Source organism: Danio aesculapii, chromosome 19 (genome assembly GCF_903798145.1).
Source record: "Danio aesculapii chromosome 19, fDanAes4.1, whole genome shotgun sequence".
NCBI classification, from domain to species: domain Eukaryota; kingdom Metazoa; phylum Chordata; class Actinopteri; order Cypriniformes; family Danionidae; genus Danio; species Danio aesculapii.
In genome coordinates, this window is record NC_079453.1 from 11,222,080 (window position 1) to 11,238,615 (window position 16,536).

General features: G+C 37.3%; 1 protein-coding gene and 1 non-coding gene across 4 annotated transcripts in view; one reads left to right on the forward strand and one right to left on the reverse strand.

Annotated features, from left to right (window-relative positions):
- Positions 1-73, reverse strand: trnam-cau (transfer RNA methionine (anticodon CAU)). The gene has a single exon. It is a non-coding gene; the product is annotated as a tRNA-Met (tRNA).
- Positions 74-2,708: 2,635 nt separating this feature from the next.
- Positions 2,709-16,536, forward strand: part of kmt2ba (lysine (K)-specific methyltransferase 2Ba) — a 48,679-nt gene continuing 34,851 nt past the window's right edge. For all 3 annotated transcript variants that reach the window (XM_056480557.1, XM_056480559.1, XM_056480558.1), the window contains exons 1-3: positions 2,709-3,057; positions 14,354-14,417; positions 14,623-16,083. In XM_056480557.1, coding sequence (XP_056336532.1) covers positions 2,770-3,057; positions 14,354-14,417; positions 14,623-16,083 — 1,813 coding nt within the window. In that variant the 5' untranslated portion in view covers positions 2,709-2,769. The remainder of the gene's footprint in view (positions 3,058-14,353; positions 14,418-14,622; positions 16,084-16,536) is intronic.

The following is a 16,536-nucleotide window of genomic DNA, read 5'->3' on the forward strand; positions in this document are numbered from 1 at the left end:
TGCCCCGTGTGAGGATCGAACTCACGACCTTCAGATTATGAGACTGACGCGCTACCTACTGCGCTAACGAGGCGGTGATGGAATAGTTGCAATGGTTTCTGGGTAAATACAAACCCAAACAGACGTAATGTGTATGTATTTATTTATTTATACCTTAAATACTTTTGAAAATGTCGTTTTATTTTTCTTTTAAGATACTATTTGCTTTTATTAAATCGGTTGCCAGAAATGGCCTCTAAGCGAAAAATAAGACTGTTGCGACCTCTAACGAGAGCTTTTGATATTGCAGGCGAGACGAAAACATCAAAATATAACATTATCCTTTTATTTACTATCCATTTATTATCTATTCATTTTTTGTCTTTAGATTTGAATTAAATGTCCACTTCAGCATCTCTTACACAAACATAGATATGTTCTGGATGTTTTCTGGTAGATAATACACTTACCGGCCACTTTATTAGGTACACGTTACTAGTACCTCGTTGGACCCATTTTTGCCTTAAACTGCCTTCAAGATTTGTGGTATAGATTCAACAAGGTATTAGAAAATTCCTCTGAGAATTTGCTCCATTTTGTCATGATAGCATCAAGCAGTTGCTGCAGATTTGTCAGCTGCACATCCATGATGTGAATCTGCCGTTTCACCAAATCAACCAAGTCGCTCTATTGGATTGAGATATCGTGACTGTGGAGGCCATTTGCGTACAGAGAACTCATTGTCATGTTCATGAAACCAGTCTAGGATAATTTGCTCTTCATGATATGGCACGTTATTCCTGCTGGAAGTAGCCATAAGAAGATGGCTACACTGTGGCCATAAAGGGATGGACATGGTCAGCAACAATACTCAGGTAGGCTGTGGTGTTGACACAATGTTCAATTGGTACTAATGGGCCCAAAGTGTGCCAAGAAAGTATCCTCCACACCATTACACCACCATCACCACGCCTGAACCGTTAATAGAAGACAGGATGGATCCATGCTTTCATGTTGTTGACACCAAATACTCATCCTGCCATCTGAACGTCGCAGTAGAAATCGAGACTCATCAGACCAGGCAACGTTTTCCAATCTTCTATTGTACAATTTTGGTGAACCTGAGTGAGTTGTAGCCTCAGTTTCCTGTTCTCAGCTGACAGGAATGGCACGTGGTGTGGTCTTCTTCTGCTGTAGCCCATCTGCCTCAAGGTTGGACATGTTGTGTGTTCAAAGATGCTCCTCTGGACCTCAGTCGTAACGAGTAATTATTTGAGTTACTGTTGTCTTTCTAGCTACTGTTGCTCAGCTGGAACCAGTCTGGTCATTTTCCTCTGACCTCTGGCATCAACAAGTCATTTGTGTCCATAGAACTGCCACTCACTGGATATGTTCTCTTTTTGGACTATTCTCTGTAAACCCTAGAGATGGTTATGTGTGAAAATCCCAGTAGATCAGCAGTTTCTGAAATACTCACACCAGCCCGTCTGGCATCAACAACCATGCCACATTCAAAGTCACCTAAATCCCCTTTCTATCACATTCTGATGCTTGGTTTAAACTGCAACGGATTTTCTTGACTATGTCTACATGATGCCTTTAAGCAATGACTTGCTGCCATGTGATTGGCTGATTAGAAACTTGCGTTAACCAGCAGTTGGACAGGTGCACCTAATAAAGTGGCCGGTGAATATATATATATATATATATATATATATATATATATATATATATATATATATATATATATATATATATATATATATATATATATATATATATATATAGAGAGAGAGAGAGAGAGAGAGAGAGAGAGAGAGAGAGAGAGAGAGAGAGAGAGAGAGAGAGAGAGATACTACAGAAAATTGTGAAAATGTATTTTTATTTTACTTTTTTGCAGTATTTATGAATTATGGATTGATACGCATTTCCATGATATGCATCTCTGACTTCAACTGACTTCATTCAATGTTTTTTTTATCTTTTTATTTTGTGGTAAAATATATGCAAATAAATGCATCTTCATTTATATAAATAACACTTTAGAAAAATTGTAATCAAAAGGTGAAGTAATAATTGTTAGTGTCTGGCCTTTAAATATATTTACAGAATGACATCATGTTTGGCAACATGTTTGGAAACATGTTTGGCAAAAAGCAAACAAAAAGGAATTTACACACACCTGTCAACTTTGAGATTTACAGGTTTAAGATATAAATTACAATATGAATTAAAATAATTATTTATAAAAGATAAAAGCCATATTCACAAAAAAACATTTCTCTTGCATAGACCTCCACTTCAGCAACACTTACATTCATAGTTTTATTCATATCTATATTTATACGTTGTAAAACCTGAACTCAAATACAGAAAATTGTGATTAGTTGTGATCAGTTTTTTTGGTGTATTTTCTGTATTATGGAGAAATAAATAAGATACTGTCAAAAAAGACATCAACATTTTGAAATTGCCTTCATCCAAAGTTCACACATTTTATTTTGTGTTAGAAATATGTAAATTACTTAATTACTTAATTTGCATATGTAAACAATAATTAAAATTAATTTAAACTACTGCAATTTTTACCAGCATTAATGTACTCAATCAATTTGGGAAGTATGGTGATAACTGTTAGTGTCTTGCCTTTAGAAATATTTACAGAATGACGCTTGAAAAAGAAAAAACTCCATCTCCCATAATGCCGTTCATTTCCTCCGCTATCTCGCGCCTTTCCATCTTGTTCCTCTCGAGAGCTCAGCGCCGTAGTTGTTGTTGTGGTATGTAATAATGGCGGCAGCAGGAGGCGGATTAGCAGCCTCGGCTGTTGGAGCGACCGTGAACACCACCGCCACCGTTCGCTGCCGTTTCCCAGGTCGGCCATGGACGGCCCGGAGCCTGCAGAGGACGGAGAAACGCTCTCATGTCGGTCGGGTGAGGGCTGAAGACAGAAAAGGGCCGCGGCCCGTCGACGTTGGAGCGACGCTGAGAGAAGATCCGTTTCTGTCGCGGCTGCTGGGGTTCGCGGAGAAACACAGGCGGCAGCGCGAGGCGGGATTCTGCACCAGCGACGAGGAGGTGAGCGCCTACTTCCTAAAATACACCACGAATGGGCATTTAAAGTGCAGCTTTTAGCATGTCGGCGAGTTGCTGGTGTCAGTTCCTGCAGAGATGCAGCCACCTGATCGCACGGCCGCGAGCTTTACAGATTACAGAAATGATGGTGCCTCTGAAAAGTGTTTTGGTAAAGTTAGATTTCTATTCGGACATTCTCCTCAATAATGTAATTTCAGAAACGTATTTTTTGCATATTCTACATTTTGGAGTCATATTAGCAGCCAATCACTATCAAAGTGCAACATTGTTCACAGTCTATTAAATAGTGCTAATGTTTTGAAGTGCTAACATGCGATTTCAGACTCGATATTCAAAGTAGCCACTGTTCAAAAGTGAACAGATGGGAAAATATATAAAAAACTTTACCTCAATAAAGAGATTGAGGTAAAGTTGGATTTATATTCGGACTTTCTCGTTTGTATAGTTTCAGAAAAGTATTCTTTGCATATTCTAAATGGGGAAATCATATTAGCAGCCAACGACTATCAAAGTGCAACATTGTTCACGGTCAATTGAATAGTGCTAATGTTTTGAAGTGCTAACATGCGGTTTCAGATCCAATATACAAAGTAGCGTGTCACAGGTTGTCACTATTCAAGAATGAACTAATGTAAGAAAATATAAACAACTTTATAAAAATAAATAGTTTGAGGTAAAGTTGGTTTTATAATATCGTTTCAGAAAAGTATTATGTGCAAATTATGAACGGAGAAATCATATTAGCAGCCAATGATTATCAAAGTAACTTACAACATTGTTTACAGTCAATTAAATAGTGATAATGTTGTTTTGGAGTGCTTGTATGCGGTTTCAGACTCTATATTCAAAGTAACGTGTCACAATTTGCCACTGTTCAAAAGTGAACGGATGCGAGAAAATATTTACCTCAATTTTAAAGGGTCCCCGTCATATCTTGATCATTTTCCGGGCTTAAGGGGCTCTCCAGGCGGGCATTTAGCTGTGGTTGGCGGTGCTGCCGGGGATACTGTGTGTATTTGTGGGTCAGTGACACTGTGGTGCGCGCTGGTTAGTTATTAGGGAGTTAGAGTAAAGTTATCAGCTTTCAGACTCGTTGACCTTATAGCTGATGGGTCTGTTTGTCTTTATTTTGGCTGTATAATTAGCTTAAATGCTTAGGAGGCGTGGTCTGCACCCGGTATGTATTTTACATGAATGTTTTCTTTCTTTCCAGAACCCTGCTAAAAACAGCTTAAACCAGCCTAAGATGGTTGGCTGATTTTAGCTGGTCGACCAGCCTGGTTTTGGCCATTTCCTGGCTGGTTTCCAGCTATTCCAAGCCTGGTCTTAGCTGGTCAGGCTGGGAGATGACCAGCTAAAACCAGCTTGGGGGGCCGGCCAAAACCAGCTATGTCCACCTTAAACCAGGTTGGTCAAGCTAGTTTTAGCTGGTAATTTTCCAGCCTAATCAGCTAAGACCTGGCTGGAAATGGCCAAAACTCCTCTAAAACCAGCCAACCATCTTAGGCTGGATTAAGTTGTGTTTCAGCAGGGAATTGATTTCGGATGAGGGCTTTAATAATTCTACTCTGCTTGTACAGTGTCAGGCAGGATTGTTTATACTGAGGTAAAGTCGGATTTATATTTGCACATTCGTTTAGTGACAACTTATGGTTGTCAAAATATGGTTTACCATGGTAATTTGAATATTTGGTCTGAAATCACAAAAAGTATGACCTGAAAACAGCGCTATCACTTTATTTGACTGTGATCAATGTTGTACTTTGGTAGCCATTGGCTGCTAATATTATTTCATTGTTTAGAATTTTTAAGAAATACTTTTCTGAAATTTAAGTTTAGGAGAAAGTCCAAATGTGTGAATATAAAACCAACTTTACCTCAGTATTGTTTATAAACTTTAACTTGATTTCCTTAGAAGTGCACTTCAAGTTTTTCATTCAGCAAAACTTAATTTTTGTAGAAGCTGCTTTTTAATTTTTGTGTGTCAGAATGATTATTATAATTTATTATAATGATCATGATTATCAGAAAAACAACAAACTTGGGCCCAATCCCAGTTCTTCCCCTTAGTCCTTCTCCTTACCCCTACTCCTCATTTTGTGCATTCACATGAAGGGGTATGGGTGTCCCAGTTCTCTTTAGCATGAAGGCGTAGGGCTAAGGGGAAGGGCTAGAAAGCCCTTGAAACTGAGATTTTTCAGGACCATACTCGAAATAGAGGGGTATGAAAGTTTCCCAGAAAACACCAGTTACAACAGCAGCATGGCTGCACACTGAAGTAAGCAGATGCACAAATTAGTGTTCTTTTGTCATTATTACGAATTTTTACAACAAACAAGCATATGTCTTAATACATTCATAAAGGTGTTTGTTTCACCGTCATGAATTTCGCTATGTATAATCCATAATAATAATAACTCCTGTACAGTGGTCCCTTAACATACTTTCACATCTATCACTTGATGACGGTCGAATACCCTGTCAGAAAAGTCTAGTGGCTGGGCATAAGCTTTTTACAGTAGCTGTGTCTCATTTCAGAGGCTGCATCCTCCGAAGGATGCATTGGAAGGGCGCTGCGTCATTGCGGCGCAACAAAAGCTGTCTCATTTTAAAAAAATAAATAATTGAAGGCTCCTTCAAATGTAGCCTCCAAATACATCCTTCGTTTCCCAGGTAATGAAGGACATAACCCGTGGATCCTTTGCGGCCTCAAATGTCCCAAGATTCGTTGCGCGCTGATAACGGCAGGGCGTTTTTAAAAGAAAACTCTGGATCTACTTGGATAAAAAACAAAAAGAGCATGCCATGTCTTACTAAAAAGTGATTTTATAGACAGTTTACATGTTTGTGTACATGTATGGATCTAAGGAATTATATCTCCAGCTTCTGTAAACCTTCAGATCGCTTAAAATAAGTTTTAACCACTCTGAGGAAAAAAGTCATTACAAATGTTATTACCGCTTCTTAACAGCAGCTGTTATGGCTGCTAGGTGACTAGATATGTCCTCTGTAGGCTAGATTGTCTCATTTCAAAACGCTCGGTTCGGCCTGTGTGGACTTCGAAGTACCCACCTTTGGAGTCTGCATCCTTCGGAAGATGCAGCCTCTGAAATGAGACACAGCGGTGTAAATGCACAGTACAGTTACGAGCTTATTGCCACATTATATCGTTATGAGAACATATCGTTTTCTTCAGTAATTCCTGAAAATAATATAAAAAATAACACAACTGGAATAACTACAGCAGTCGCTATTGTCCATCTTATATGAAGTCAGAGCTTGCGATGACATTTGATGACGCGTGCAGGTGTTGTAGTGCTGTCTCACTTGTTAGGGGTAAAATTTGAAGCCCTTCTCCTTCACACTGTTTCCAGGGCCAAGGGGAGTGGGTACAAAAATAGAATTGGGTTTGGGCATTAGTATAGGTGTTGCCACTGGAAACTAATTTCGTCTAGTGGAATAATTTGGTAGTGCGTTCAATTATAAGCTTTCTGAAAGCTCATTTATTTTGACTTCTCAACTCTGAATTTGGATTTAAATTTATGACTTCAGTTTGCTTAGTTTAAGAGTAGATTTCGGAACATAAATGTGGCATCTAAATTAATTTGACTAATGTATTTTTCATATTATGAAGTTTGTCATCATTTATTCAATCTTCACTTGTCACAAATCTGAAAAATGTTGGAAACTGGTAAGCATTGATAAAGTTCTGCAACCACTTGAGGGGGCTTAAATGGTGAGTAAATTTTCATTTTTAGTGAATCTTTTTAAGTCTGCTCTCCAAAGCATTCAACATTTACAACAATATCTCAGTTTCACAGATGAAGACTTAATTCCAGACTCAAATGTAATTCTGACCTGTTTTAACTGAAAGAAGCATGTGCTGATTGATCTTGAAATGTATCAGTGCCCTGTAGGGACACCAGTAAGGATTTTTTTGTTAAAGTGCATTTATAACTATTACTAAAATATCCTTATTGAACTGTTACCTTATTCTGGCTTAGTCTAAAACCTGTCTGTGAAGTCTGGCCTGAGTTGAACATTACATTTGAATGACTATGCAGGGTTATAAGTGGTTAACAGGTTATAAATACATAATAATTACTGCACAAATAGAGTACCATAACATCACCTTAAATACAACATTTATAAATACATTAAAATATGATATAGCTTGTATAGAATAAATTAGAGTAAAACGATAATGTTTGACTGCCATACAAAAGGCTGTCATTGGGATAACATTAAGACTAAAACATCTAATGTGTAATGTTCTTACATCAGGCTTTATGGCTTACAAGTCATAGTAAAGAATTGGCCTGGGAAAAAAAACACGCGTAAGGGGAAAATATATATATAATTTAGTTTTATTTTGCTATTTACATGGTGGTAAAACATTTTTTTAAGCGTATTACTGTAGCTGGTGCTTCTATAAAAATATATAATACAAAGTAATTTTTTTTGACAATAGTTACAGAAATCCTTTCAATTAACTTAATCAAATAGGATTTTTTATGAAGTTGTATTTGTGTATTTTTATACACCAGTTGATCTTTGTTGACTTTTTATTAATTCTAATTTTTGTTGATTCATTGCATTTACAATATTATAGGATCAGACGTTAAGGCCAAAATTCATAAATCATGATATATTTCATAACTTTTCAATGCTGTATAATTTCGATATAGAAATAGTATTCAAAAAGCTTCAAAGTAACTGCCTAGAATGCCCATTGTGCACTAAAGTTTGAGAAAGGAGTTTGCCAAGTCTATGAACCCTCCTTCCATAAAACTGTATAATACTTTAGAAAAAAAGCTGTAAAATTAAATAAATGTTTACCTTATTTATTTTTAGCCTTCATACAAACAATACATGTGAAATAAACATAAATAATCCATCAAATAAAGTCTGACCTTTTTAATATCTTTACTTTTTAAACTATAGCATACGCTGTAAAACAAATGCAGGGTTTCACTAAATTTATTCATGTTGTGTTAACACGTCTAAGTGGATTGAACACAATTATGTTGTCCCAAAAAAAAATCTCAGGAATTGTGTTGTCAGCTCATTTTAAAGTTGTAGTCTGAATAAGTAACAAAATAATTTTTTAGTGTATACTGAATATTCTGAAATAGTAAGGTCTGCTTCTGCAGGATAAAGAAGTGAAGATAGATAGATAGATAGATAGATAGATAGATAGATAGATAGATAGATAGATAGATAGATAGATAGATAGATAGATAGATAGATTTAAATGGACAGATGGATGAAAGATAGATGAAGTGAACTTGCTTAAATATTCAGTAAGATTTTGCCAGGAAACATTTATTATTTTTATTAAATAAAAATGTAAAAAGTCTCATGTAAATAACTTGTGTTTGTTTATTTGAACGTTTTTATTGTATTTTATTATGTTCAGATTTTTCTGAATAGTTTTTTCCCCCTGAAGATGAAGCTTACGTGGCATTAAATAAACGATACAATACTATTATTACATATTTTAATCACATTGGTACTTTGCAGTAGTGACAGTCACTTATCAATATTTGGTTCTGAACACCCTCATTACTTTGCTTTTCATCATTACTGGGGATATTTTCAGAGATCCCCCTGGCTAATACAGTAAAAGAAATACAGTAAAAGCTTTATAGCTGAACCAGCACAGAGCTCACTTTAAGCTTTGACATCACACCTAGACTGATGCAATCTGATTCTGGGCTTTGAAATTCTGAGCTGTCTGCAATCCAGCATCATCCTTGAATGAGTGGACATTGCATTTTATGAGGATGTGAGAAACTCTTACTTGATTTCTGTAGCCTGAATCCTCTTTAGCCATGATGAGTAAGTACCTTTGAATGGTTAGTGTAAGGAAATGCATTGCTGTGTAACTGCGTAGACCTGCTTGAGAGAGATTCTGTTTTTAATCTATGTAATGCATCCAAATTTTTTTTTTGGAAATATACTCTTTTAGCATTGCTAAATTTGCTGATAATATGAAAGTGTTAGCTCTTACGTGAAATTTATGCTTATTAGCACTTGAGTGTCTTTGTAAAAATCCATTGTAAAAGGAAACTACACTTATTTTTTGTTGGCGTTGAAAGGAGTTGCTGCCTTTAAAAAAATGGAAAGACAAAACGTGAATTTCAAGAGGAAGCAGTTTTTCCTTTTTTGAGTAAGGAGTTCATAGTGCATGAAAATATGTATGAAACAAACTTTCTGAGCTGGTTAAATTGCATTGATTGGATATTGAATTATCTTGTGTATTAGTGTGCAGTTTTACACCACTAATTTCTCTGTAAGCCTGGTTTAATACTTCTGCGTCGAGTGATCGGCGTAACCCACGGCGCATGCCTTGCACTTTGCCGTGCATTTATACTTCTGTACGCTGTTTCTGTTGCTCTGCAATAACACTGCCGAAACGCTAGCAGGCAGTGAGGTTGTTTTGTTCCTTTGTGTTGAGTTTCTTCGCTGGTGTTTTGTTTTTTCGGAAGGTGGCTCAAACTCGCTCGTTTTGAGGCGGGAACCGGCAGACATGCAACAACTTTAATCATAAGGTAAACACAAAATAATAGTCTCAATCTGGAGCTCCTTCACGGGACTCCACACTTGTAAACACTCGCTCCATCGGGCTCTCAGAAGTATAAATCAGCCTTTTGTGTCATTGTTAACTCTGGATTGTTTAAATGTCCATTGGAAATAAGGTTCTGGGGTTTATTCATAGCACTTAAGATAATTTCTAGGGATGCACGATATATCTGCGGCCATATCGTTATCGGCTGATAAATGCTATTTGTAAGATTATCATTATCGATCAGATGTCTAAATTAGGTCAATATCTGCCTCGGGCATGCCTGGGCGGAACTTGTTCAGACTTGTCCAGTGCACTATGGATCTCTCCTCACATTGTTTATTTCTTCAAAGTCATCTCTCTTTATGTGGTTTTGCTATGCGTAAATAACTCCGTATGTAACCATGTTCTTTGTCATTGTAGATGTGTTTAAGTGTAACTGTGTATTTTGGTTTAAATCACCTCAGGAAAAAAATATTACATGTTTAAACATAACAGCAGCAATGCACACGTGCTAAACAAGTTGTTGGGTTGTTTGTAATCTAATGTGATTATTTGTTATTATCAACGCGTTGCTTGCCATGTGTTGATGTAAGATTGCATTCAGTTTGATCGGAATATAGGTTATTGATATTGGCCAAAAAATCTATATCGGTGCATCCCTAATAATTTCAGTCTGACTTTAAAAGTTGCTTAGTTTGGAACTCAGATGTTTGTACAAATACTTAAATGGTGTAAATGTACACATTGTAACTTCTGGCCATATGATGTTCTGTTGTTTCTGCTGCTGCTGTTGTGATTGTGTCCAAGGTGTTAATGTTATCCATTTAGTAATATAGCTTTTAGGTTTGTCACAATACTGGAATTCGATACCAGTCGGTACTGAAATTTAAAAAACGTCCATTTCCCGTGAATGTTTAAGTGCTATGGAGCAAGCTCTTAAACAGCGCTGATTTGCCATTGTGTTCACGTGCTCAACATAAAAGACTGTGATTGGCCGTGAAGGACATCAGTTCACCGAACTCACCATTGTTTACTTTAAATGTTTGCGGTAAATGGATGATTTAAAAATTTCGATACCGATTGATATCAAATTTCAGTATTGTGACAACACTTATACCTTTAAGCACAGAGGTGCTTTCAATAAACATTGACACAAAAAGATGAAACTTCCATTTGATGATAAAGTGATGCACTACTACTAGCTATGTTTCCGTCCAAAAATGCTAATTAAATTTAAGCGCAAAACTGGAATATTGCATAAAAGACATGCAAATAAAGCAGCGCTTCCATCCAACTAGCCAAAGGGAACTACATCGTCACTTCCTGATTAACTGGCACCAAATATCAAAAGTAAAAACAAAGTTGCTGCGGTAGGAGAAGCTGTGAGAATCTTTTCTTTATTTATTAAATGACTTGCGCCTCAGAAGACAAATGCAGACATGCAATGAAGGCATGGTGATGTTTGAAGGTGTGAGACGTGGAGCAATAACACTAATACTGAAATGGTTAAGACTTTTTAGAATGGCCAAAACAACATTGTTTTACAGTGTGCTCAACCTGCTGGTTTATCCATTCACACACATTTTTATCATCACATGATCTATTGACCCAATTCCACTGAGTTGTACGGTTCGGTTTGGTACGCTTTTATGGCCGTTTCCACTGTCAAAAGGTGTACTGAACCGTACCACTTTTTAGGCACCATTCAAAAGGGTACCAAATACGAGAAAGGGTACCAAAAGGCAGAGCTAGACAAGCAGCTGAACGCTATTGGCTTACAGAGATACGTCATTCGCTAACGCAACAAGCCAGAATGAAAACAAAAAACCAGCCATGTTTAAAATACACAGCCGAAAGATTACAGCAGAATTACATATACATATAATAACGAGCCATGGTCGACCCGAGCTCAAATATACCTCGTCGTCGTCTTGAGGAACAGCCACAAAGCCAAGAAGAAGAGCTGATTTTACCCTGTGCCCCTTAGTTTTTACGACCCAGTCTGAAGCGCGAGCTTTCTTGCTTACAGAGATTACAGACACAGATGAGAGGTTTACACTGACTGTAGGCTATATTTTGTGTTGTTTTTGAACCTAAATAAGAACTAAATGTCTGTCGTGTGTAGTTCTTCTGTTGTTGGAAACATATCAGAGATTGTAAGGGGCTGTATGTGTTTATATATGTTGCATTTATTTATTTATTTAATATAATTACAGACGTTACAGTAGGCTATTTTGCACTGTCATTGATCTGCAGTTATAATCAACTCATGTACATAGAAAAGTTAGTAATAAACATTTATACAGAAGTATTTATGTGTATGAAGCCTCTGTTTTGTGAGAAGTGCTTCTCATATGATATGCAAGCGAACCGTACAGCTTTACTGTAGACATTTTCTTGAGCGAAAATGATGTCGACTGAAACTTTGTGTCGTACATCACGCCCACCAAAAGGGTACCCTTGGTAGTTGAAACGAGCCATATTATAACAAAATCACATGACTTTTCCCCTCTTGGCTTGTCTCTACGCCTGCTTTTTTTTTTCATTTCTTTGCTCAGAGACACTAGGCTCTCCTATGAGCTCGATCCACCCATTGGCATAATAACCCCTATTGGGGAAGCGGGCATAAAAATAGTATGGTCCCATTAGATTGGTCAAATTTGGATAAACAGCTTGGCACATAGAATAAATGTAATTAATTGGAGCTTATTATCGCAATTTCCATTATATTGTGTAACCTTAATAAATGGTGAATGAAACAAAAATTGTTGTAATATTTTAATAATTAATTAAATGATGGCTGGTGATAGAATATGGAGGCATTTTTACAACCTTGTGTATGTTTGTACAATTTATTTTAAAGCTATTTTAAAGTGTTTATTCAAAGGGTTGGGCGATGTGGAACAATTTGGCATCGTATGATGTCTAATGTGAAACATCGCGATGGACAATGGCATCGTCGTTGTAGGTAGGGGTGAATTATTTATAAATAATTAATTAATTTATAACAAATTAATTATTTGTAGCTTACTGTTTCAACTACCTGACCCGCATGGTCTTTGTTTTAGCTACCCATAACCAAATCATAAATAAATAAAGATAAGTTACACACAAATTGCCACCTGTCAATTACTTTTTCCACGGGACTCTGGCATCAATAGGCACTGTGATCTATGTCGTTATAATGGCGTCGTATAACAAGTATAACTTGGTTGGTAAAAAGGTGCGCAACCAACCAACAGTATCTGAGGTTTTCACTGTGACATGCTACCTGATAGATTCAAAAAACAGAAAAGTCATTAAATAGAGACAGGATTAATTAAATATCACATTTAACAAATATAGTGAGACGTGATCCCGCGGTACATCCTTGATAAACTTTCTGACGTGCACTGCTCTCTGGCCCGCTGACTGCCTGGAGCTCAGACAAGCGCATGACTGTCATGTGATGTGTTTTAAGCAGTATAGTGTGAAAGGAGGGCTTTTCAGAAATGGTAGATGAAACGCCAGTGTGGACGTGGATCGTTTTCGTTCTAAAATGCCATTTTAAAACTAAAATGTGTTGGTGTAAACAGGACCTAAGTGTGTATATTTCGCCCGCATGTTTGCGATGTGGGCAGGGGCATAGGATCGCGATGCCGGCTTGGCATCGTGATGTCTATCGACCCAACCTTATTTTCCATAATTTGGCAGTGCACTCTATTTTGCTATATTTTTTATTTTATTTATTTATTTTTTCCAGCATGTTTATTGCTTTATTATGTTCGAAAATGTAAAAATTTATTTTATATTTAATGTGCAGTTCCTACATGAAGCTCAGTAAGAATTGCACAATGTTTTTCTTGGAACATAGTGTTGATAAGAAAGGGTCTGGTGCATATGGTAAGGAGAAAGTATGTCCTATAGGTGGTTTGTCAAGCCCACTCACCTTCAGAGCACTCTGCAAATTGCACTCTTTTTTCCAGAAGGGTTGCTTAGAGGGTGTCTGGTGCATATGGAGAGGAAAAAGCATGTCACTTTTCACGTTTATTTATCTGCAGAAAAGGTAATATTTGGAAAGTATAATAGGGTACTTTAAATAATGCAGAGAAGTTTCATGGTCCGGTAAGCGGTACTTGGGGTGGGCTGCATTTTTTATTTCAACTTTTTTTGACAGTTAATATTAAAATATAGGGCACTATATTAAGTTTTTCGTTATCAATCTGGCAGGTACTGAGTGATAATATATTATTTCACTTACATTTAAATATTAGATGCTTACATCTGTGTTGGCAAGTTAGAAAAAGAAAACTTAACAGCAATGTGTTGTTATCTTATTTTAAGTCTATTATATTCGTTTAGTACATAATGTCTTACTACTCAGTCAAGTAGATGGATGGAGCATGGATGTAACATACAGAACTGTTGTATTTGAAGCCAGTTTAATGCATGGAAATGGTTGCTTTTATTGAATATTTGTTGTTTTGTTTATGCCAGAGCTATTAATGAGGACAGGGGTTTTGTAGTGCTGCCATTTCATTTTGATATTTATTCGTCATCAGTTAGTTGTAAAATGGGCTAAAAACACTTTTAGAGCTGCTGTAATTTTAGCCAGTGCAGAGAAACAGCAGACGTCAAAATCTCCTGTCTTCTCATTTTTAGATATTATACATTCAAGGGCACTTGTAGATCTCTGGTGTTATATTTTAATCAATCTTTCTTTCTCAGGAGGGAGATTTCACTGGCTTTAATGTGGACGGTCAGGGGTCCTTGCGTTCTGGGAAAAGTTCAAGTGAGTATTTAATTTAATTTATTTGCTGTTAATGGAAATAAATCAGCATTTTTAATAACGAATATTCACCTTTTTGTACTCTATTAATCAATTGTTTGATCAATTCATTTCAGATTTGACATTCTCTTGTGTTTTTTAGGTTTATTTTGTATTTATTGTGAATGATCGAATGTTTTAATTCTCTTCATACCTCTCTTTTATACAGACCGTGCCCTTAAATTGGCATCATCAAAGGTGAAGCGTTCCTCAGCACCAGATTTAAAATCATCAATATTGAAAAAACCTGGTATGAGAGGCAGACGCTTTTCCAGAACTGACCAAAAATCTGTAAGAACCAAAATGGTAGTTAAAGTGGCAGCCAAAAGGGTGACCAAAAGAGAAACAAAAAAGACATCTGTAAATGGAGATAGACGTTTGAAACAGGGCAGCTCAAGCAAGACAAATGGCAGGGTACTCAGGAACCAGAGAGCGGGAACAAGGATCACGTCACAGACAGAAAATGATAAAACTACGGTGGATGAGGACGATACCGGCGTAAAGTCTCAGACACATGGTTCCAGTGCAGCGGAGAAATTAGTGTGGACTCTGACACTGGTTAAAGGTAAAGAGCGAGCCTCCAAACTTAAAGACACCCAAGGCCAAAGAGCTTCAGCGGAATATGCCAAGAGGGTCAAGACAAAAGGAGTCACCGCTGGTGATGAGGCAGAGGAGGTTTCCACAAAACCAATGGCCAAACAGAAAAGGGGCAGAAAATCTGCAGCAGACAAAGTAGCTCTTAAATCTCCTGGCACAGATGTTGGAGCATCTTTAAGTGACAGATTGTTAACTTCTTCCCAAAGGAAGCCTTTCGTAAGGCGACGAAAGCGTGGCCAGCGAAGGTTACTACTAAAGAAAGTTCACCGCAAAGTACCTGACAGTCAGAGGCAGGCCTCTAGTATACCGAGAAAGAGAAAAAGACTTTCCGTCACAGATACAGACCCTACAAATGTTCTGCAGCCAATGGAGGGACAAGAACAAGCACTCCTGGAATCCACCTCTGGAGGCCAGTCTGATGAGCTGAAACACCCCACCAAACCAACTGTTAGCGCTCGTTCTTCTCGTGTCATCAAGATCCCAAAGAGGTTCATGGATGACGAGCGCATGTCTGCTCTTCCAGAAAGAGCAGCTCTAAAGAAACCAGCTCTTACTGAGCTCCCAACAGATCTCAGCAAACCCAATACTGATTATCAAACGCTTGAATCCGGCAGCAGGCTAATGGCCACACAAGAACTGGACATCGTAAACGACGATGAAAAAAGTGTTTTAGAAAAAATGCAATCTCAGGAATTCAAACCTGCTTTGACCTCTTCGAGGCTCTCTGGTGGAGCTCGGGGAAGAGGTGGGAGAATTGGCCAATCCGCGGACCACTATAAAATATACTGGAAGCTGAAGAAGCTCACGGCCTGCCTGGCCAAACGAAAGATGCAGCGGATGGCTGGTGATAGTTCCAGGCTAACAGAGGAAGATACTGAGGAAGGAACCCAAGATAGTCAAGAAAGAAAGTCTGATCTGAAACTGCAGGACATGTATTCACCGGGAGTGGTGCCTAAAGTAGCCATACGTGTTGGGGAACATTCAGATCAGACACCGCTTGCTTCTTTAGCGGAAGCCTCTTCTAAGGAGAATGGTAAGGTTTTTGCTGTCGTACTTATAGAGCACTTTTATAGTAGAAATGCAGCTCAAAGTGCTTTGGAGTTTTACATTTTACATTAAGTACCAAGTATTTCGCATAAAATGTCATAGCTCTTATAACAAAATACAGTAAATGTTATTATATTCTATAGCATAGTAACAATGCATTTGTTAATGTTGGGGGTTATGCATTAACTAACAATAAGAAATGAGTTTATTAGCACTTCTTAGTCTTTTAGGTCTTGAATTTTTATATGACAACAATGTATCCAAAAATGGAAAGATTGTTCTGTTGCGTTTTGAAAATTTTCATGTTTGCACGACAATGTTTCTAAAAGATTTGTGTGTTACACATATCCACGAATACAGCTGAAAATTCTTTAATACATTTCATCACCTTGGAATTATAAGGTTCTCTCTGCATTCTGAATGATTTTGAGATATTGAG